Source organism: Ylistrum balloti, unplaced genomic scaffold, assembly GCF_031769215.1.
Source record: "Ylistrum balloti isolate Yb309-2 unplaced genomic scaffold, AGI_CSIRO_Ybal_v1 Utg370292, whole genome shotgun sequence".
Taxonomy (NCBI): Eukaryota; Metazoa; Mollusca; class Bivalvia; order Pectinida; family Pectinidae; genus Ylistrum; species Ylistrum balloti.
The window spans coordinates 1079144-1103158 of NW_026782221.1; the positions used below are offsets into that span (position 1 = coordinate 1079144).

Consider the following 24015-nt stretch of genomic DNA (forward strand, 5'->3'; position numbering starts at 1 on the left):
TACAAACACAGATAGACATCTCTGGGACATACGTCCTGACACTTCAAGGTAATGAACATCAGAATGACAAAAACACTTAAGTTTAGCATAGCTGCTTACAAGTGCCCAACTGACCGATGAAAATTAACCATGTCAGGTGTTTGTATTTTCATTTTTTTTCACCATAAAGGGGGCAGAGTCAATATGAAAAAATATGGCGCAGACTTTCAAATCCAGTCCAACAAAGTAAAATGGTTTCCTTGATTTGCAAACAAATAAGTTCTGTTTTCAACCTTTTGACGATGAAAAAATGTTGAGTCACCTTGTTTAACTATTTACTCTGCAGATGTTTTTATATACTTCCTAATTATAACTGAATTTACAACATATTTCTTTTCCATTCATAAGTTAAATAAAGCAATAATTACTTCAATAACTGGTATCTAGTGGAGTATAGAAGGAATATTTGAATACCAAAATCTACTTTTATTAGTTTCAGCTGTACTTATCAAAGAAATAATGTCTGCTTCTTACTCCTGCTTCAATGCTTTTGTTTTACTGATTTCTGTTATCAAAAAAGCTTTTTTAAAAACATAAAAAAAATCAGATTCATACCTTCTAGCCTCTGCGGAGTTTTTGAGAGCCAAAAACCTGGGGATAATTTATTTATCCAGTGCAGTTTTATAGCTAAATCTGCATATATAATTCATTTAATAATTGAACCAACAGCGTAAATAATGGTATGGTAATTTGTTTAACAAGTCTGATATGATCCTGTTGCCAATCTTTTACACAAGTGTGGTGTAATATCTGGCCACTGTGGTAGTGACGTATGACCAAGTACCATGAGTCAGCTTCCATCAGCCTGCTTACTTTCAGCCCATTTATTTCCTATATATCAATTATTCAATGGAGTCTTTTGTATTGGTATGAACTGTCTGCAAGTCACATGGTTATTTACTCACATATTAAATGAGAATAGTGCTCAAGGACAAAACTTTTTGTTTTATAAAAAAAAACTCCTTGCAAACCCCGTCTTTCAACCTAAACTTGGCATATATAGCAGTAAGTGAATGTGATCAGAATTTCTTCACTAGATGTAGATAAGACTTATTTTAGATTAACTGAACTTATAATAAACACTGGCCATGCAAAAAGCACAAGTAAGGACTTCCAATTTAAAATCTTTCCCCTTCTATCACCCAAATGGCCAAGCTTTCACTCACAGATTGAGGCTTGTCTGCGCTCAGCATCCCTGCTGGGAGGCTATGATAACAGACAGATACAGACAGATAAAGGAGCACAGCCAGTATACATAGTTATCATAGTGTTAGGGGCGCTATGGATCACTAATTACCTCCTATTGAAACCCAATTTACCAGTCAGCTTACAACAATGTATCAAATTACATTACATTGTATCATGTACACCTTTCCTGATACTGCTGCTGATATGCATTTTATTACAATGTTATACATAATAGAACAATGTTTGAACTGCTGATACAACATTTGGTTACAGTATAACTGTACAATGTTTTAAAGAAACTTAGTTTTTCTTTGTTTTGTTAAAAAAAGTAACACAGAATGTTTTCATGTCATTACACCACTATCAAATAATAAAAATTGTAATTCAAAGTTTGCTGATGGAGTTATTTTCCATGGTACTCAATATTTTTGCATGAGCACAATAGATTATGGCATCGTGTCACCAAATCACAGACAGCTAAAAAGCTTGCTACACAGACGGTCGGCATTAACATAATGTATTCTGTACTTGTAGCCACTGGATGACTCATAAATTGTGTTATCATTCGATTTGTAAGACAAAACTATGGTTCTTTAAATTTAAAAATCGACAAGGAGAGAAACGATAGTTTCTGTGTCAGGGCACATCCGAAATACTGTAAGTGAACACATGTGTGAAAATAGGTCAATTTCATTGCCGGTCTGACGAAAGCCGGGGCCCTTACTTCACCGCTCAGTCCATCCGAAAGTAGAAACCGCAGCACAATGCTCAGTCGTATACTCAATGCGGTGTGGAAAATTAACAGTGCACTTACCTTTCGTTATTTCTCCTAATATGACATTTTGGTGATCATCAGTAACCGGTTCCCCAATAACGAGTAAAACTGCTGCCCCTACGGGGCTGTCAGTCTCCCAATTCGTCTGCGGGCTAACTCCGTCGGTCTCCATCTTTTTAGAAAGAACCAGTCGCAGCTGCACGAAGGAAGTTTCGTGAGTGGGCTTTCGGAAGTCACTCGGAAGCACTTCATGTTTTCATATGGTAACATCCGAACCGCTGAATATTCCGAAGCACTATCGATTTTGAACCGTTTTTCAGGTGTGGTCTTCGGATGACAAATACTGATCAATAAAAATCATTTTCTGTTCACAAAAATGTAATGCATCATCGCCAGTAGTCAATGGTCTGGGTCGTAAAGGTTTTATTCTAAATGTACGCCATATTTTAAAGATGAGTGGACTTACAAAGCGATATAATGTCAAAAATATAAGAATGATGGTGCGTTACAGAGACAAACTAATTTAACCACGAGATGTTTGCACGTGTATCTGAGTTTAAAGTTTAATTAAATAACGCAGTTACATATACTGATCGTGTGCGGTTCATTATTAATTACACAGGTTGTTGTCAACTTCCATAGTTACGTCATTCGATGTGGGCGGCCTCTCGTTTTTAGGTACAATTTCAAATTCAAAACATAATTATATGCATCTGTTTTCTTCGGTCGTTTACGACATTTTTTTAAGGCAACACATAAATAAACGTATGCATGTTCAAAATCAATAATATTGTGTTTAAACTTTATTATAAAATGAAAAGTAGGGTCGGGTAAGCACTCCAGAGTCATTGACACGAAATCGGAATCAAAGACACTGTCCAATAAATATGTATAAGAATCCAGATAAGACGAGGGATGCATGATCTATCAGACTAATATTAGAACAATATTTAGCAAAAGTTACTGAAAATGACGCCAAACTTTTCTCTCTTGGTTTGTTACCGTTAAAAATAGAACCACAAAATGATATTCTAATAGAAATGTGTGGATAGGTATGGATTTTTCATGAATCTACTGTCATCTCTCAGACGCTCTGTATGCTAATACTATTCTAAAACTTTGTCTGTAAAGTAGCTAACAAATAGGAATGTCAAATATATCATAACAAAGGACAGAAAGTCGTCTCCAACAATCATTTATATAATTATCATTACTTATAAAGATTTACCAATATAAGATGAAAAAGGATGTTGTAAATTGGCCTATATGTACATCTGTCTAAATATAGTATTCTACTCCCCAGTGTTTTTCATTGGTAACGGACACTAATATTATTAGACTGTCCAATTTTACAATTTCATGGAATAATTAATGGAATGGGCTAATTTCATTTTCATCATTTTTTCACACAATGACATTAATTGAAATATACGAGAATATTTATATATCACTTTCAAAATGTTTGATACACTTATATGTCTATTCTTATATATTTTGGAGTCATTCTGTGATGCACACGTCAGTGATATGCATTAAGTACGTTTTAAGAAAGACAGAGTTGTCTTTCTTTAACCGAAGAAGGTGAATTGAAAGGTCAAATACATTAAGGGCCTACAGTCGCCATATTGTTTATCTACGATACTGCTTCAATTCAATATATTCTTACATAAAATGAAATGTCGAATGTATGATCAAATTATCAGACACCAATTCTACTTCCCATACTCATGTTGACTCAATTTAAGACAGATTTGATAACACTAATTTCATGTATATAATAGAATAGTGATACAACATATTGAACTACATTATATTGCGCAGGTATACCAAGTTGTACTGCGCCTAATAGCAACCAGTTACAGAACCAGTGTATATTTTGATTCCTGTAGCCTAAAATTTTATCCGCCAAAATGAGTCTTGCAACGACACTCCGGTTCGAAATGAACACGGGTGGAAAATCAAGTTTGAAACAAGCATTTGAAAGACAAAAAGAGCGCATTCAGGTATTTAGAAAAAGTATCTGGTAAATTTCTCAAACAAAAGAGCTTCGTACTGTACATATTTTGTAAGGTTATCTTCCTACAGTCTGTACATCATACGTAGCGATGGTGTCATATTGCTGTGGTAGTCACTGTATATATGGTACATTTGTTCGTATCGATAAAATAATAATTTAATTTTCAATCCAGCAAAATATGGATGTTTACAATTATTCATCTTCTTACAATTGCAAATGACAAATACTTTTCTAAGACTAAATTGTCCCATTAGTGAAATTGTGAAATTTAACATAATAGTTGATATATGAAATTCCAAGTATTTGTTCATTTTTTTGTTTTTGATTTTAGTTTTTGTTTGGTGTGTATTGTGTTTCTTGATAGTGTCATCGTTATTAATGGTGTAACGGTAACCTTATTCCCTAGATTGGAAGTGAGTTTTGTTTTGTTTTTTTCTCACACCTACCGTAAAATATTGACTACTGACTCTGGAACATTGAAGGATGAGAGGAGACATGATGAACAATTAAAGTTATGAACAATATATATGATAAGAGAGCTACTGAAAATTTATTTGAAATGTGTACCACAACCACAACAACAGGGCATTCTTAAAAACTATAAAAAGCATTCACGATTAGACATTGGAAAACATTTCTTTAGTCAACGAACTGTAAATTTGTGGAACAGCTTGCTCCAGCATGTTATAAATGCTACTACAGTCAGACAGTTTGAAATTTTATTTAATGAACATAATAAATTTAATCAAAATGTTAGTGTTTGATGAATTCACAGAATAGCACCAGAAGAAATATTAACACAATTTTTTTTCATGAATTGTTAAATATTGATATGGACATAGTGGCTAGCAAGCTTGCGTCCATCATGTATCGTAATATATCGTAATATTCTTACTGAATTACTGTCAGTCATTATATTAATGTTTATTTTTATTCTTCTTTTTTTCCCACTCAGTTCATTGGCTTGGTGCATTCTTCTTATTCTTGTTTAGGAAATGAGTACATGTAAGAGTTAGTCTTATTGTTATCATTATTCCATCAACTTTATAATATTTGATCTGGAGTTCATTGAAAGAACATCAGAATAATTTGAACCAATATAGGAGTATGCTTGTCAGATCCTGGGTTAGGAACTGTAAAGGAGTATATATGCTTCTTATTTTGAGGTGGGAAGTGAGCTTATGTGAAGGAGTATGTCAGTCTTTTATTTGTATGGAAATCTGTTTTCAACGTATCTTTTTCCAGCTACCTTAATCCCCATGACATGGCACTTTACTAAATGACAGGTTGATTCAAACTGATGTGGAAAAGTTAGTTCATAGTGTTTGTTTAATAATGTTGTTCTAATCCAGAGCTCTCTATCAGTTTCTACCAATTTCTTTGAAACTTGGTAGGCTTCATTTCCATGACATAAGTTGTGTTGTCCTGAATGGCAGTTTGATTCAGATTTATTTAGAAGAGTTGCTGCCCCTTGCTTATTTCATGGTGATAATCTTTTCTGGAGATCAGCTTTCAAGTTTTCTACCAATTTCTTTCAAACTTTGTAGATTTTGTAACAATTACTTGAAATCATGTTTATCTCAATGAATGGCATGGTGATTTCACCATTTTTCAGTATTTGTATCCTGTCTCTCTTTGAAATTTGGTAGGCTTTAAAGCCAAAACACGAGATTGTGTTCTCATTTACGGCATCTTTATTGAATGAAATTTCAAAAAGTTTCTGTCTTTTGTTCTTTTCATTATTTAAATCTTGTCCAAAGATTTCTTCTTTCAATTTCTAAACAATCTCTTTAAAACTTAGTTGCATAGATAAATCAGTAAAACATATAGGACTGTAAAACATTGTATGCTTTTAGTAATCAGTAAAACATATAGGACTGTAAAACATTGTATGCTTTTAGTAATCTGTAAAACATATAGGACTGTAAAACATTGTATGCTTTTAGTAATCAGTAAAACATATAGGACTGTAAAACATTGTATGCTTTTAGTAATCAGTAAAACATATAGTAATCAGTAAAACATATAGGACTGTAAAACATTGTATGCTTTTAGTAATCAGTAAAACATATAGGACTGTAAAACATTGTATGCTTTTAGTAATCAGTAAAACATATAGGACTGTAAAACATTGTATGCTTTTAGTATTCAGTAAAACATATAGTAATCAGTAAAACATATAGGACTGTAAAAAATTGTATGCTTTTAGTAATCAGTAAAACATATAGGACTGTAAAACATTGTATGCTTTTAGTAATCAGTAAAACATATAGGACTGTAAAACATTGTATGCTTTTAGTATTCAGTAAAACATATAGTAATCAGTAAAACATATAGGACTGTAAAACATTGTATGCTTTTAGTAATCAGTAAAACATATAGGACTGTAAAACATTGTATGCTTTTAGTAATCAGTAAAACATATAGTAATCAGTAAAACATATAGGACTGTAAAACATTGTATGCTTTTAGTAATCAGTAAAACATATAGGACTGTAAAACATTGTATGCTTTAGTATTCAGTAAAACATATAGTAATCAGTAAAACATATAGGACTGTAAAACATTGTATGCTTTCAGTAATCAGTAAAACATATAGGACTGTAAAACATTGTATGCTTTTAGTAATCAGTAAAACATATAGGACTGTAAAACATTGTATGCTTTTAGTAATCAGTAAAACATATAGGACTGTAAAACATTGTATGCTTTTAGTAATCAGTAAAACATATAGTAATCAGTAAAACATATAGGACTGTAAAACATTGTATGCTTTTAGTAATCAGTAAAACATATAGTAATCAGTAAAACATATAGGACTGTAAAACATTGTATGCTTTTAGTAATCAGTAAAACATATAGTAATCAGTAAAACATATAGGACTGTAAAACATTGTATGCTTTTAGTAATCAGTAAAACATATAGGACTGTAAAACATTGTATGCTTTTAGTAATCAGTAAAACATATAGGACTGTAAAACATTGTATGCTTTTAGTAATCAGTAAAACATTTAGTAATCAGTAAAACATATAGGACTGTAAAACATTGTATGCTTTTAGTATTCAGTAAAACATATAGTAATCAGTAAAACATATAGGACTGTAAAACATTGTATGCTTTCAGTAATCAGTAAAACATATAGGACTGTAAAACATTGTATGCTTTTAGTAATCAGTAAAACATATAGGACTGTAAAACATTGTATGCTTTTAGTAATCAGTAAAACATATAGGACTGTAAAACATTGTATGCTTTTAGTAATCAGTAAAACATATAGGACTGTAAAACATTGTATGCTTTTAGTATTCAGTTAAACATATAGGACTGTAAAACATTGTATGCTTTATAGTAATCAGTAAAACATATAGGACTGTAAAACATTGTATGCTTTTAGTAATCAGTAAAACATATAGGACTGTAAAACATTGTATGCTTTTAGTAATCAGTAAAACATATAGTAATCAGTAAAACATATAGGACTGTAAAACATTGTATGCTTTTAGTAATCAGTAAAACATATAGGACTGTAAAACATTGTATGCTTTTAGTAATCAGTAAAACATATAGGACTGTAAAACATTGTATGCTTTTAATAATCTGTAAAACATATAGGACTGTAAAACATTGTATGCTTTTAGTAATCAGTAAAACATATAGGACTGTAAAACATTGTATGCTTTTAGTATTCAGTAAAACATATAGGACTGTAAAACATTGTATGCTTTTAGTAATCAGTAAAACATATAGGACTGTAAAACATTGTATGCTTTTAGTATTCAGTAAAACATATAGGACTGTAAAACATTGTATGCTTTTAGTAATCAGTAAAACATATAGGACTGTAAAACATTGTATGCTTTTAGTAATCAGTAAAACATATAGTAATCAGTAAAACATATAGGACTGTAAAACATTGTATGCTTTTAGTAATCAGTAAAACATATAGGACTGTAAAACATTGTATGCTTTTAGTATTCAGTAAAACATATAGGACTGTAAAACATTGTATGCTTTTAGTAATCAGTAAAACATATAGGACTGTAAAACATTGTATGCTTTTAGTAATCAGTAAAACATATAGGACTGTAAAACATTGTATGCTTTTAGTAATCAGTAAAACATATAGGACTGTAAAACATTGTATGCTTTTAGTAATCAGTAAAACATATAGTAATCAGTAAAACATATAGGACTGTAAAACATTGTATGCTTTTAGTAATCAGTAAAACATATAGGACTGTAAAACATTGTATGCTTTTAGTAATCAGTAAAACATATAGGACTGTAAAACATTGTATGCTTTTAGTAATCAGTAAAACATATAGTAATCAGTAAAACATATAGGACTGTAAAACATTGTATGCTTTTAGTAATCAGTAAAACATATAGTAATCAGTAAAACATATAGGACTGTAAAACATTGTATGCTTTTAGTAATCAGTAAAACATATAGTAATCAGTAAAACATATAGGACTGTAAAACATTGTATGCTTTTAGTAATCAGTAAAACATATAGGACTGTAAAACATTGTATGCTTTTAGTAATCAGTAAAACATATAGTAATCAGTAAAACATATAGGACTGTAAAACATTGTATGCTTTTAGTAATCAGTAAAACATATAGGACTGTAAAACATTGTATGCTTTTAGTAATCAGTAAAACATATAGGACTGTAAAACATTGTATGCTTTTAGTAATCAGTAAAACATATAGTAATCAGTAAAACATATAGGACTGTAAAACATTGTATGCTTTTAGTAATCAGTAAAACATATAGGACTGTAAAACATTGTATGCTTTTAGTAATCAGTAACACATATAGGACTGTAAAACATTGTATGCTTTTAGTAATCTGTAAAACATATAGGACTGTAAAACATTGTATGCTTTTAGTAATCAGTAAAACATATAAGACTGTTTTCCCTCTCAACATTTTGATTCATTATTACTATTTCCATAGTTGTATTTGTTTTGATACAATAAATCACAAATAGAGCAAATTCTTTAAAATCCTTCTTCTGTAGGATTGACCAGATTCTTTCCAAGTTTGATCTTAAACTTTTTTGTGAAAGGAAATCAGTTTTGTATAACAGCAGGTCTAGGTCCCCTGGGGCTGAAGGAGAGGGGCCCAAATGGTGAAATATGGCAAATTCTTACAAGCCTGGATTTAAGCATTTTCAGCCAAGCAAAGCCAGATGAACGATACAGGACCTATGGACCTCTTGTTATTTTGCTGCTTCTGTGTGTTCTGACTTGATCAAACAAATCTCTGTATTTCTCTTCTGTAATTTATATATCTAGCGGTATATGTATAATATGCTGTTTTATATATTTGTACTGTGACATAAACTGTTTTAGCTGTTGTAACAGTTTTTTTCTATACTTTTCAGAAAGATGAAATGATGGCAGACAGAGAAAATGTTGTGAGATTGTAAGTTTATATTTATAGAAATAAGAAAAAGAGATGGAAAAAAAATCTAGTTGATGTTAACCATCAATGGTGAAAATATATACATCAGAATTATTTAGGAAAAGCAGAAATACATATGACAAACAATTTGATACTCCATTTTTAAGTGACTAGTGAGGTGAAGGAGAAGGTGTAACAAACTAATTAACATTAATGCTGTAACTTGTAATCTAAAAGATATCCCATTTTATTAGTGATTGCTTTTGTGAGTAAATATGAACCGGGTGATATTTGTTATTGTTTCATAGAGAACTAAAAACAAACCAAAGAGCTCAATGGAATGAGAACCTGGAACAATCTAGCTGGAAAAAGCGTATCCGAGAGGATGACAAAAGAATTAATGAAGAACTGACGCAGGCACATAAAGCCAGTATTGCTGTAAGTAGTGATAGAGGTGTAAGGTCAGAGGGCTTAATGTAAGTCTTCCAGTTCTAGGTGTAAAGCACACACATGCCTGGGTTAAAGGGTGAAAAGGGGTTAGAGTGAAAAAAATCAGATTACACTTAGTTTGATATTTTGAAATACATGGCTATAATTAAAAATGTTTTAACGTAGTTTGTTAAATTTATAGTAAAATTGTATGTTTATTTAATCTTAAATTCAGTTCTACTCCAAGCATGAACTGGTATAAGATTCCATGTGAAAGTAAATATATAGTTAATCATACGGTATTCTTTTGTTATCAAGTCCCCTCTTTATGATCAGGTCCCCTCTTTATGATCAGATCCCCTCTTTGTCATCAGATCCCCTCTTTATGATCAGGTCCCCTCTTTGTCATCAGATCCCCTCTTTATGATCAGGTCCCATCTTTATGATCAGATCCCCTCTTTATGATCAGGTCCCCTCTTTATGATCAGGTCCCATCTATGTCATCAGGTCCCCTCTTTATGATCAGGTCCCCTCTTTATGATCAGGTCCCATCTTTATGATCAGGTCCCCTCTGTATGATCAGGTCCCCTCTTTGTCATCAGATCCCCTCTTTATTATCAAGTCCCCTCTTTATGATCAGGTCCTCTCTTTATGATCAGGTCCCATCTTTATGATCAGGTCCTCTCTTTATGATCAGATCCCCTCTTTATGATCAGGTCCCCTCTTTGTCATCAGGTCCCCTATTTATCATCAGGTCCCATCTTTATGATCAGGTCCCATCTATGTCATCAGGTCCCGTATTTATCATTAGGTCCCCTCTTTATGATCAGATCCCCTCTTTATCATCAGGTCCCATCTATGTCATCAGGTCCCCTATTTATCATCAGGTCCCCTCTTTATGATCAAATCCCCTTTTTATCGTCAGGTCCCCTTCTTATCATCAGGTCCCCTTTTTATCATCAGGTCCCCTCTTTATCATCAGGTCCCATTTATGTCATCAGGTCCCCTCTTTATCATCTGGTCCCATTTATGTCATCAGGTCCCCTCTTTATCATCAGGTCCCATCTATGTCATCAGGTCCCCTCTTTATCATCAGGTCCCATTTATGTCATCAGGTCCCCTCTTTATCATCTGGTCCCATTTATGTCATCAGGTCCCCTTTTTATCATCAGGTCCCCTCTTTATGATCAGGTTGCCTCTTTATCATCAGGTCCCATCTTTGGTGTCTGAAGCTCACATGTTGCCAAGCAGGTTTATTTAACAAAAACAAGATGTGCTTATGAAACATTATGCCCCCAGTTGCAACAAAATTCAGAAGTGGGACATTAAGACTAAACTCTGTAAGGCATTTGCTAATTACATGCACATTTTGTGAACATTTATTTGTTTTTTTATTTTACTTTCAAATGTATATCAAAGGTCATAGTCTTAAGGTCAGACATTTTGGTACCACGGGAAAGGAACACAAGGAACACAATTGCCATATATGAAAGCTCTACTTCCTACAGTGCAATAGTTATAGGCAAGGTTAAAGTTGACATCAGACAAACAAACAACCAAAAAAACAATCTTTTGATCCGGGGGGCATAAATAACACAATTTATACAAAAATTCACGTGAACAGTTGTAACAACAGGAGTAACTGTTGAGGCATTGTTTAATGTGGAAGCTAAAATAAACTACTTATTAATCTTTCATGGACATCAAATCGAATTGAAATAACAGGACCAGTCAAAAATAATTTGCTGGAGTTTTATCCTTCATTGGAGATTTTGTTTAATATACAATCAGAGAAACAGGGCTGAAATCTTATCTGTTAGACTTGCTCTGCTGTTACTAAGAAAATAGATTAGAGTTACCTTTGATAGACAGCTAAGAATAACTCTAACAGACAACTAAATTTAGCTTTTGTAGACAGGTAAGGATAACTGGTGTAGACAGCTGAAATAAATTATATCATACAGAAAAGATTAGATATAGCCAGCTAAAATTAGCAATAGTAGATAGCTAATGTTTGCTTAATAGACAGGTAAGATTATAAATAGCAGACAGCTAATGTTGGTTATGATAGGCAGGTAAGGTATAAATAAATAGCAGACAGCTAATGTTGGCTAAATAGACAGGTAAGGTTATAAATAGCAGACAGCTATTGTTGGTTATGATAGGCAGGTAAGGTATAAATAGCAGACAGCTAATGTTGGCTAAATAGACAGGTAAGGTTATAAATAGCAGACAGCTAATGTTGGTTATGATAGGCAGGTAAGGTATAAATAGCAGACAGCTAATGTTGGCTAAATAGACAGGTAAGGTTATAAATAGCAGACAGCTAATGTTGGTTATGATAGGCAGGTAAGGTATAAATAGCAGACAGCTAATGTTGGCTAAATAGACAGGTAAGGTTATAAATAGCAGACAGCTAATGTTGGCTAAATAGACAGGTAAGGTTATAAATAGCAGACAGCTAATGTTGGTTATGATAGGCAGGTAAGGTATAAATAAATAGCAGACAGCTAATGTTGGCTAAATAGACAGGTAAGGTATAAATAGCAGACAGCTAATGTTGGCTAAATAGACAGGTAAGGTTATAAATAGCAGACAGCTATTGTTGGTTATAATAGACAGCTCAGAATAGCCATCGTATCAACACTTGAAGTGGATTCTGTTCCAGATGTTGTGTATAACCTATAATGTAGATGTCATCTGTCACATATTACATATTGTATATGTTAATATATCTGTACAGCCATAATTCTTGTTTTCTTGTCATCCATGCAGGATGAATTGACTGGACTAAATATTTCATTGTATGTGAAAGTTCAAGTAATCCGTATTTTAACCAACATCAGCTTTTGATAAAGATAAATCCCATAGCTATTTGCTCCTTTGACTGTTAACCAATTGAAAAAAATGGTATTTTCTGTTGTAGGTGAGGAGAGTGGCACTGCAAAGATTGTTAGAACAGGAACATGATATTTACGAGAAAGAACTTTACAAACTGGGAAAAACATTCTTTACACAGAGAGTGTAGTTGAGTCGGGGGTTTTAATAACAGGAGCAGCATCTGTAACATGAACTTCTACATCAGTTAAAGCTCATAACAATTTATACTCCATTAATTATGTTTAATTTTACAAAATAAGCATTGAGGGAGTGAGCTCCAGAGAAAGGGTGAGGGGAGAAAGGGAATGAATGTGAGAATCACTTGTATGGTGTTATAATTGTGTTTATTGTTAATTCTTCTTTATACAACTGTTTGCCTTTCCTGTACAGCCAGATGCCAATCATTTTTTTTTTGACTCACTGTTTTACAAATTCACAAAAGTAATATACAAATATTTAGGAGAAAAACAACTCATTTGCCAAAGTGTATGTTTTTAGTTATTTTATTGCCTTCACTAAATCAGTTTAGATTACAGACAAGTTTAAACTCCTGATGATCAGACAACTATTTTAGACACTCATTATTTAGGGATGGACTGTGAATGAAGTGTTCTGTCTACAAATGAATTTGGTAGAAAATAAATACAACTTTGTACATCATAAATACATATCTTTATGTTTTTTTTCTTGGTTTTATTTATATATAAGACAAAACGCCACCCATACAGGTAATTTTGAGAATACCATGGTTATGTTATTTGGAGAAAATCAGAACATCTGTCATTTTTATTGATTTTAGGACAAAACTTAGAACTTATGTGTCCTGAATGCTCAAACTATTACATCCATGTATTTCCAGTAATGGAGATGGAACCTATTCCCGCGGATGTGTCATGATATGATGTCCAAATGTCCTAGAGATGAAACCAACAAATAGCAATGTGCACATTAATATACATTCCAAATATGATATTGTGCGATTCAAACAGACTACACACATAAACCGCCGTGACGGACATAAGCTCATCAGTCACGCGGTTTCATATCATTACGTAATACTGCTTTATATTATCCATACATGTATTTATGGAAATGGCTCAAATATCATTCACAGGTTACTCATATTTCTGTCTTAATGATTAATCATTTCTGTAGACACTGGCCCCGATTTTGATTAATCATTTCTGTAGACACTGGCCCCGATTTTGATTAATCATTTCTGTATACACTGGCCCCGATTTTGATTAATAATTTCTGTATACACTGGCCCCGATTTCTTCCCGTCGTTTAACCTTGCGACTCTAGTGTAAAGTACATCGATATATATGATAATGAAAAGTATAGATTAAGTATTATATATGCTATTATATGTTAACTATTAACTTGGTATATAAATCGATGTCGCTCCGTCGTATGTTAAATCAAGTTCAGTGGAGACAGCCTGACTCTGTCTAATGTCCTTAAATTCTTCGTAGCTCTATGTGCGACCCTCCTATGGGCGACCGCCCTTTCTACGACCCTCCTATGGGCGATCGTCCTTTGTGCGACCCTCCTATGGGCGATCGTCCTTTGTGCGACCCTCCTATGGGCGACCGCCCTTTCTACGACCCTCCTATGGGCGACCGCCCTTTCTACGACCCTCCTATAGGCGATCGTCCTGTAATTGCTGCTGATGTTGTTTAGTTTAACAAATTGTTATCGTTTTGACGAAGGAGGTCCATGTTAATGTATGTTACATTGTCTTGCTGAAACAATTAACGGAACAATGTGTACAGATAAAACTGGGTTCCACCGCCGTGAAAACCTATTGCAATGATACATTGGTAACGTACAATTTGACACGTTTCATCCCTGTATGTTTTTTCAATAGCGAATCACTTTTTCCGCAGCTCCACCGTTACATAAATCGATTCCACTGGTCTCTTCATGCACAGGTAATGTGGTTCCTCCTCGCTGTCGGCCGCCATTGGTGGAGGAGGTCTTGCTTCAGCCTCAGCACACCTTTGCCCTGTGTCACGCCCACATTGCGTATTCGATACGACTGGCACATTGGGCGATCGGGTAGCATTTCTTGTGCATAGATGTTCAGTGTCTGTTCTGTAGTATTGGACGTCAAGATTATTATGTGAACTTTTTTCCCCATCCAACTGAATATTGGCGTATTTTCTGCCTGTCTTTGGATACTGTCTTTTACGAATACAGATTATAACAGGAATGATGATGATGAAGGCAACAAACAAGAAGTATAGTTGGTGTGGCGCGGAGATCACATCAGGTGTTTTGTTGAACGGCATTAGAATACAGTCTGTATTGTTTGTTTCTACCAATGGGCAGCTTCGGACCCTCCAGAGCATAGTGTCATTGTTGTGGAACGTTACAGTGAGACAGTTGCCTTGAAGTATGTCGTAACCCAAAACATATCTTTCTTCACGAAATAGTTTTGTCCAATATGATCTGGAATTGTTAATGAGACGGTTTTGGAAGTTGATTGGTGTGCGCTGCATGTCAATGGTAGTTGGTAAGTTGAGATGAAAAAATGAGCATACTCGTGAAGCATAATTTAGGTCATGCAACTCCTCGAAGAATTTAAACTCATTGACGAAATCATTTCTAGAACCATTCCACCCAACGCAAAAGAACGGAAGTTTGGAATCACATTCAACATTATTAAGTGTTGTTCTCCATGTACTGTTACTGCTTTCATCGAAAGAAAACGTGACACTCTTACAGTTCTCAATTACTGACTCCAGCGGGAATGCAGCGATGTCGTACTTACATACACAATCATCTTTTCCAGTCAAAGCGACTTTTGTGGAGTTAAATGGAACACCCACACAGTACATACCTTTACGGATACTGACATCCCCTTGATGAAAACACCGAGATCCCTTGAAGTAAAATGAAGAATTTTTCACATACTGCAGACATTCTGTGATTGGGTATTCACCTGATAAGTGGAAGCCTGCATTGTTAAGATGTTGCTGATTCTTGCTTGTCACCCAGCATCCGTTATATTCTATCCATGGTGTGTACCCCAAAGTGACGTCCGTCCAGTACTCCACGCCCGGAAGCAGTTCCGACGTCCGATTCCAGTCATGATCGACGATTTCGCGCATGGAAGTGACGTGAAGGGGAGAACAATGACAAGTGTCTAATGTATTATTTAAGTTCAGTTCACAGACAGGTAAATTAAAGGCATTATGTATGACGAACAGTACGAGAAACGCCGTGTATGGCGCCATTCACTACCCTGGTACACTAACCTTGTACACTGGTCTGGTACATTCACTACCCTGGTAGACTAGCCTTGTACACTGGTCTGGTACATTCACTACCCTGGTAGACTAGCCTTGTACACTGGTCTGGTACATTCACTAGCCTGGTAGACTAGCCTTGTACACTGGTCTGGTACATTCACTACCCTGGTAGACTAGCCTTGTACACTGGTCTGGTACATTCACTAGCCTGGTACAATCACTAGCCTGGTACAATCACTAGCCTGGTACAATCACCGGCCTTCTTGGTGATGAATGTCAATAAATAATCTAATCGATATCAAATACCTATAACGTATTTGAGCTGTTACCGCAGAAAACGATAATTGAAAATGGTTTTTCCCCAAAGATGTCATATGTAATCATTATCAAGCGGAAACATACATTTTATCGATGCGGTATCACTATACAAATTCTAAACAGGAAATTCATCCTTAGTACTTCTACACATCATCCTTTTCTTGAGTAAATGACCTCGACCGATAGTAAAGTTTGTTTCCCCGTCTCTGTCGGAAGTAATAGAGTGATATATTGGATGGTGATTATGTAGTGCAGCAATTGTACCAGAAAAATCACAAGTGATAAACACCTTTCAATAAAGAGCATGAACCAACGAATTAAACATCATCGTACATCTGCATAGTCCTTTCAGAACTTCTCAGTGATTCCAACAGCCTAAATTCCGAAACCCTTGAGGCGATTAAGGAAAGCAAATTTGACCGAAAGAAATATCAAAATCTGAATGGGGAGGTGTATTAGCACCATGCTTAAATAAATTTCGCATAAATCTGATAATTTCAAAGAAACATGAACAATTATATAGTATAGACAAATATGTAACCAGTTTGTAAACCAACCAACCTTCATAATTAGTCAAGTGGCGCAAGGGTAACGCACTCGACTTTCACCGAAACGTCAAGGGTTCGAATCCTGGAACGGACATTGAAAGGTAACGAGTCACGAGACCGACCACGGGGGCTTTCCCTGGATGCCAGTTTCCTCCCACAATAAGATCCCTCGTGCGCTCACATCGGGCCGACAAGAACACGTAGTAAAAACTGAATTAACTTATTCGTCAATTGTTGTAAAATGAATAGTATATATTTATAAATGGTATTGTATAAGTCATCTTAACGCATTTAATCAAGTCACAAGACCAAGTCTGAATTTCATCAATTTAGGATATATTGTATATTTTAAAATTATATATGTCCGTTTATATCTGATACACAGAGAGTGTGTGAAATAAGTGTATGTCAGCTTTCGTAAATAACTGGTTGGCTCTTAGCAAAGTACGAAAACGAATAACACAACACAAATTTAGAATCCGAAACAAAACAGATAAACAACGAGTCAAGCGGCGTTTTGTAACGTAAGAGGTGACTAGACTCAGGGTGATTGAAGGTTTTGTAACGTAAGAGGTGACTAGACTCAGGGTGATTGGAGGTTTTGTAACGTAAGAGGTGACTAGACTCAGGATGATTGAAGGTTTTGTAACGTAAGAGGTGACTAGACTCAGGATGATTGAAGGTTTTGTAACGTAAGATGTGACTAGACTCAGGGTGATTGAAGGTTTTGTAACGTAAGAGGTGACTAGACTCAGGGTGATTGGAGGTTTTGTAACGTAAGAGGTGACTAGACTCAGGGTGATTGAAGGTTTTGTAACGTAAGAGGTGACTAGACTCATGGTGATTGGAGGTTTTGTAACGTAAGAGGTGACTAGACTCATGGTGATTGAAGGTTTTGTAACGTAAGAGGTGACTAGACTCAGGATGATTGAAGGTTTTGTAACGTAAGAGGTGACTAGACTCAGGGTGATTGAAGGTTTTGTAACGTAAGAGGTGACTAGACTCAGGGTGATTGAAGGTTTTGTAACATAAGAGGTGACTAGACTCAGGGTGATTGAAGGTTTTGTAACGTAAGAGGTGACTAGACTCATGGTGATTGGAGGTTTTGTAACGTAAGAGGTGACTAGACTCGGGTGATTGGAGGTTTTGTAACGTAAGAGGTGACTAAACTCAGGGTGATTGAAGGTTTTGTAACGTAAGAGGTGACTAGACTCATGGTGATTGGAGGTTTTGTAACGTAAGAGGTGACTAGACTCAGGGTGATTGAAGGTTTTGTAACGTAAGAGGTGACTAGACTCATGGTGATTGGAGGTTTTGTAACGTAAGAGGTGACTAAACTCAGGGTGATTGAAGGTTTTGTAACGTAAGAGGTGACTAGACTCATGGTGATTGGAGGTTTTGTAACGTAAGAGGTGACTAGACTCAGGATGATTGAAGGTTTTGTAACGTAAGAGCTGACTAGACTCAGGGTGATTGGAGGTTTTGTAACGTAAGATGTGACTAGACTCAGGGTGATTGAAGGTTTTGTAACGTAAGAGGTGACTAGACTCAGGGTGATTGGAGGTTTTGTAACGTAAGATGTGACTAGACTCAGGGTGATTGGAGGTTTTGTAACGTAAGAGGTGACTAGACTCAGGGTGATTGAAGGTTTTGTAACGTAAGAGGTAACTAAACTTAGGGTGATTGGAGTCAAAATAAAGAAAGATTCTCTACGAAATGTCAACTCTCATGCAGACTGAAAATTATATTTTCCTAGCGATTTGTTGTTCACGTGTTCCAAAGCCTCGAATAAATTGCAATGGTCTCTGAAGGATCCAGCATACCGCGAGGTCACCTCTATTAACTGGGTTCTGAATTACAAGGTGTTGCGTTGGATTCCCATCAGAGCGTATTGATTTTATTACACCCATCAACCTCAGGATAGGTAAATTTTGTCTGAAAGGCCGTCGCAATAGGCTATGCGTACTGAGTACGTTTAGCCTAAACATCACACTTAATGATTTCCGTAAGTAATTCCTGTCTGCAAATGCTATTACCCTATATCTTGAAAATATATTTAAATCGTGGTTTACCACTGTTACTGCTTGCAGCGTTTCCATATATTTAAATTGTGGTTTAACACTGTTACTACTTGCAGCGTTTCCATATGTTTAAAGTCGTGGTTTACCACTGTGTTTACCAATTGCAGCGCTTCCATATATTTAAATCGTGGTTTACCACTGTGTTTACCAATTGCAGCGTTTCCATATATTTAAATCGTGGTTTACCACTGTGTTTACCAATTGCAGCGTTTCTATATATATTTAAATCGTGGTTTTAGCACTGTTACTACTTGCAGCGTTTCCATATATCTAAATCGTGGTTTACCACTGTTACTACTTGCAGCGTTTCCATATGTTTAAATCGTGGTTTACCACTGTTACTACTTGCAGCGTTTCCATATGTTAAAATTGTGGTTTACCACTGTTACTACTTGCAGCGTTTCCATATGTTTAAATCGTGGTTTACCACTGTTACTACTTGCAGCGTTTCCATATGTTTAAATCGTGGTTTACCACTGTTACTACTTGCAGCGTTTCCATATGTTAAAATTGTGGTTTACCACTGTGTTTACCAATTGCAGCATTTCAATATATGTAAATCGTGGTTTAATACTGTTAATATTTGCAGCGTTTCCATATATTTAAATCGAGTTTACCACTGTGTTTACCAATTGCAGCGTTTCCATATATATTTAAATCGTGTTTTACCACTGTGTTTACTACTTGCAGCGTTTCCATATATTTAAATCGTGGTTTACCACTGTGTTTACCAACTGCAGCGTTTCCATATATTTAAATCGTGGTTTACCACTGTTTACCAATTGCAGCGTTTCCATATATTTTAATCGTGGTTTACCACTGTGTTAACCAATTGCAGCGTTTCCATATATTTTAATCGTGGTTTACCACTGTTACTACTTGCAGCGTTTCCATATATTTAAATCGAGTTTACCACTGTTTCTACTTGCAGCGTTTCCATATATATTCAAATCGTGGTTTACCACTGTATTTACCAATTGCAGCGTTTCCATATATTTAAATCGTGGTTTACCACTGTGTTTACCAATTGCAGCGTTTCCATATATATTTAAATCGTGGTTTACCACTGTGTTTACCAATTGCAGCGTTTCCATATATATTTAAATCGTGGTTTAACACTGTTACTACTTGCAGCGTTTCCATATATATTTAAATCGTGGTTTACCACTGTATTTACCAATTGCAGCGTTTCCATATATATTTAAATCGTGGTTTACCACTGTGTTTACCAATTGCAGCGTTTCTATATATTTAAATCGTGGTTTACCACTGTGTTTACCAATTGCAGCGTTTCCATATATATTTAAATCGTGGTTTAACACTGTTACTACTTGCAGCGTTTCCATATGTTTAAAGTCGTGGTTTACTGCTGTGTTTACTACTTGCTGCGTTTCCATATATATTTAAATCGTGGTTTACCACTGTTACTACTTGCAGCGTTTCCATATATTTAAATCGTGGTTTACCACTGTTACTACTTGCAGCGTTTCCATATATTTAAATCGTGGTTTACCACTGTGTTTACCAATTGCAGCGTTTCTATATATATTTAAATCGTGGTTTTAGCACTGTTACTACTTGCAGCGTTTCCATATATCTAAATCGTGGTTTACCACTGTTACTACTTGCAGCGTTTCCATATGTTTAAATCGTGGTTTACCACTGTTACTACTTGCAGCGTTTCCATATGTTAAAATTGTGGTTTACCACTGTTACTACTTGCAGCGTTTCCATATGTTTAAATCGTGGTTTACCACTGTTACTACTTGCAGCGTTTCCATATGTTTAAATCGTGGTTTACCACTGTTACTACTTGCAGCGTTTCCATATGTTAAAATTGTGGTTTACCACTGTGTTTACCAATTGCAGCGTTTCCATATATATTTAAATCGTGGTTTAACACTGTTACTACTTGCAGCGTTTCCATATATATTTAAATCGTGGTTTACCACTGTATTTACCAATTGCAGCGTTTCCATATATATTTAAATCGTGGTTTACCACTGTGTTTACCAATTGCAGCGTTTCTATATATTTAAATCGTGGTTTACCACTGTGTTTACCAATTGCAGCGTTTCCATATATATTTAAATCGTGGTTTAACACTGTTACTACTTGCAGCGTTTCCATATGTTTAAAGTCGTGGTTTACTGCTGTGTTTACTACTTGCTGCGTTTCCATATATATTTAAATCGTGGTTTACCACTGTTACTACTTGCAGCGTTTCCATATATTTAAATCGTGGTTTACCATATATGCAGCGTTTCCATATATTTAAATCGTGGTTTACCACTGTGTTTACCAATTGCAGCGTTTCTATATATATTTAAATCGTGGTTTTAGCACTGTTATATAGCGTTTCCATATATCTAAATCGTGGTTTACCACTGTTACTACTTGCAGCGTTTCCATATGTTTAAATCGTGGTTTACCACTGTTACTACTTGCAGCGTTTCCATATGTTAAAATTGTGGTTTACCACTGTTACTACTTGCAGCGTTTCCATATGTTTAAATCGTGGTTTACCACTGTTACTACTTGCAGCGTTTCCATATGTTTAAATCGTGGTTTACCACTGTTACTACTTGCAGCGTTTCCATATGTTAAAATTGTGGTTTACCACTGTGTTTACCAATATTTCAATATATGTAAATCGTGGTTTAATACTGTTAATATTTGCAGCGTTTCCATATATTTAAATCGAGTTTACCACTGTTTCTACTTGCAGCGTTTCCATATATATTCAAATCGTGGTTTACCACTGTATTTACCAATTGCAGCGTTTCCATATATTTAAATCGTGGTTTACCACTGTGTTTACCAATTGCAGCGTTTCCATATATATTTAAATCGTGGTTTACCACTGTGTTTACCAATTGCAGCGTTTCCATATATATTTAAATCGTGGTTTAACACTGTTACTACTTGCAGCGTTTCCATATATATTTAAATCGTGGTTTACCACTGTATTTACCAATTGCAGCGTTTCCATATATATTTAAATCGTGGTTTACCACTGTGTTTACCAATTGCAGCGTTTCTATATATTTAAATCGTGGTTTACCACTGTGTTTACCAATTGCAGCGTTTCCATATATATTTAAATCGTGGTTTAACACTGTTACTACTTGCAGCGTTTCCATATGTTTAAAGTCGTGGTTTACTGCTGTGTTTACTACTTGCTGCGTTTCCATATATATTTAAATCGTGGTTTACCACTGTTACTACTTGCAGCGTTTCCATATATTTAAATCGTGGTTTACCACTGTTACTACTTGCAGCGTTTCCATATATTTAAATCGTGGTTTACCACTGTTTACCAATTGCAGCGTTTCCATATATTTAAATCGTGGTTTACCACTGTGTTTACTACTGGCGGAGAATTTAATAAAATGCAGCTTGTTCCTAATATGTCGATTTCCGCGATAGATGTCGTGCGCAGATTTAAAGATACTTGGGAAGTATTCTATAACAAGTTATGTGTTTGATGATATGCCTGAGATCTTGATGATACATGTACTTGACCGGCGGATGTCATCGATGGAGAGCAAGACTCGGGCTTCACTGGAATAACTGGCATTTCTTAAAAATGAGGAAATCATATTAAAATGTATGTAAAACAACAGATAAAGTGCACTTAACCCATACTTTATTCGAAGAGAGCTTTTTAATGTAATAGCAAGCATACCATGTCACAAAATTGAACTTGCACAACTAACATGTAAATGTTAGGAAATATTAGAGCCTGCTTAAGCGGATTCCATCCTATTTACAAGAACATACCATTTCCAGAAGAAAGATGTCTTAATTTTGTGAGTTTTGTAAAATCTAAATAGGCACAATGTGGGGTCCAATGTCGTCCCGTAATGTACTTATTTAATTAGGAAAACATCAAGTTTCCCGATACATTTGTGGATGGGCGAATCCTAAACTGTCTTATTATACCATTTGTTTTATCGTGTCTGAGTCTAGATATTTATCTCTCCAAACTCTCGTGTTAAACACTGAAGAAAAGACAGTACTTCTGAATCACACATGACCGCCGTTGTTGAGCACAGACAGACGAGACACGTTTCGGGAATGCCTTAACTGACTATTTATCCACATGAAACGTTGATGTACTTCCTCAAAGTCATGGATAGTGTCTCTGAGTTTGTAGGAAATCATTTTTAAGTACCACGTATTACGGGCCATCACTAATAACATACCAAAGCTTAACGCAAGCAAAATCACACAACACACCGAAAGCTTGCGGTTATTACATTTTGTTGTAAATATGACCGTGTCCACCGGATTCCGCAAGTCTCCATCACATACCCCAACATTATTTGTCTTCGATTTACCCGCCATGTTGCTGCTAAGGTTAGTAACTGCGGACGTAGAAACCTTCACTATTACAAGGTATACACGACTGTGTGTTCAGGTATCTTTGTGATCTCTCGACCTTTCTCCCAGTCCACCCAGACAACTACAGCAAGTATTCAACTTGAGCCAATTTAGTTTTCCTTTCTGAAAGAAAACAAATCACATAAATTGACTGTAATGAAAACACACCAGGAGTAGTTGCTATCTTAGAAAAGTTATGTTTGATTCTGAGTATTAGAGAGGTTTTAATAAATAATCAATCTAAATCTCATAAAAAAACACAAATTTTTGTTCTATGTGGAGAGCATCTTAAGCATAAGGAGAGGACGCATTTTGAAAAGACTTTGTTTTTGTGAAAAAGGGTACTTACCGATAAATAAAACGAACTGACCCTTCCTGATATGGTTAGATACAGCGTAGTAATGTAGTGTATTCATTGAAGTCGAAAGATGGAAACTTCTGCGCGAGGGATACCGATATTGTATACCCATTCAGATCATTCACGCCTTTCCACCTTTGGAAAAGAAATGTACAATGTAAGAGTTAGCTGCAGAAAGGCTGTATCGTGATATACAAAACTTGTCAACAAGTATAATCTTAATTCTGATCAATACTACTGATAATAGAAATGCTGTTGATTTTTCGGTGGTTTTATAATTACTTGTATATGCAGCAGAGGGACGCCATTCAGATATGGAAGATA

At 35.0% G+C, this 24015-nt stretch overlaps 2 protein-coding genes across 2 annotated transcripts in view; one reads left to right on the plus strand and one right to left on the minus strand.

The window, feature by feature from the left end:
* The window catches only part of LOC132553015 (microtubule-associated protein 1S-like), a 68530-nt gene extending 66356 nt beyond the window's left edge, over positions 1 to 2174 (minus strand). Inside the window, exon 1 of the mRNA XM_060217219.1 lies at positions 2042 to 2174. Coding sequence (XP_060073202.1) covers positions 2042 to 2174 — 133 coding nt within the window. The remainder of the gene's footprint in view (positions 1 to 2041) is intronic.
* Positions 2175 to 3912: 1738 nt separating this feature from the next.
* On the plus strand, positions 3913 to 13407 carry LOC132553031 (uncharacterized). Its single transcript, XM_060217235.1, has 4 exons — positions 3913 to 4005; positions 9415 to 9455; positions 9743 to 9872; positions 12790 to 13407. Exons 1-4 carry the CDS (start codon positions 3913 to 3915, stop codon positions 12889 to 12891), a joined length of 366 nt encoding a protein of 121 aa, XP_060073218.1. The 3' UTR covers positions 12892 to 13407.
* Positions 13408 to 24015: the final 10608 nt, after the last annotated feature.

What these genes read in the sequence shown, in the direction of transcription:
- LOC132553031 (XM_060217235.1), top strand. Translation starts at nt 3,913, where the DNA reads ATGAGTCTTGCAACGACACTCCGGTTCGAAATGAACACGGGTGGAAAA. An exon ending in GACAAAAAGAGCGCATTCAG is followed by an intron (nt 4,006 to 9,414) that starts GTATTTAGAAAA and finishes TATACTTTTCAG; the next exon opens with AAAGATGAAATGATGGCAGA. An exon ending in CACATAAAGCCAGTATTGCT is followed by an intron (nt 9,873 to 12,789) that starts GTAAGTAGTGAT and finishes TTTCTGTTGTAG; the next exon opens with GTGAGGAGAGTGGCACTGCA.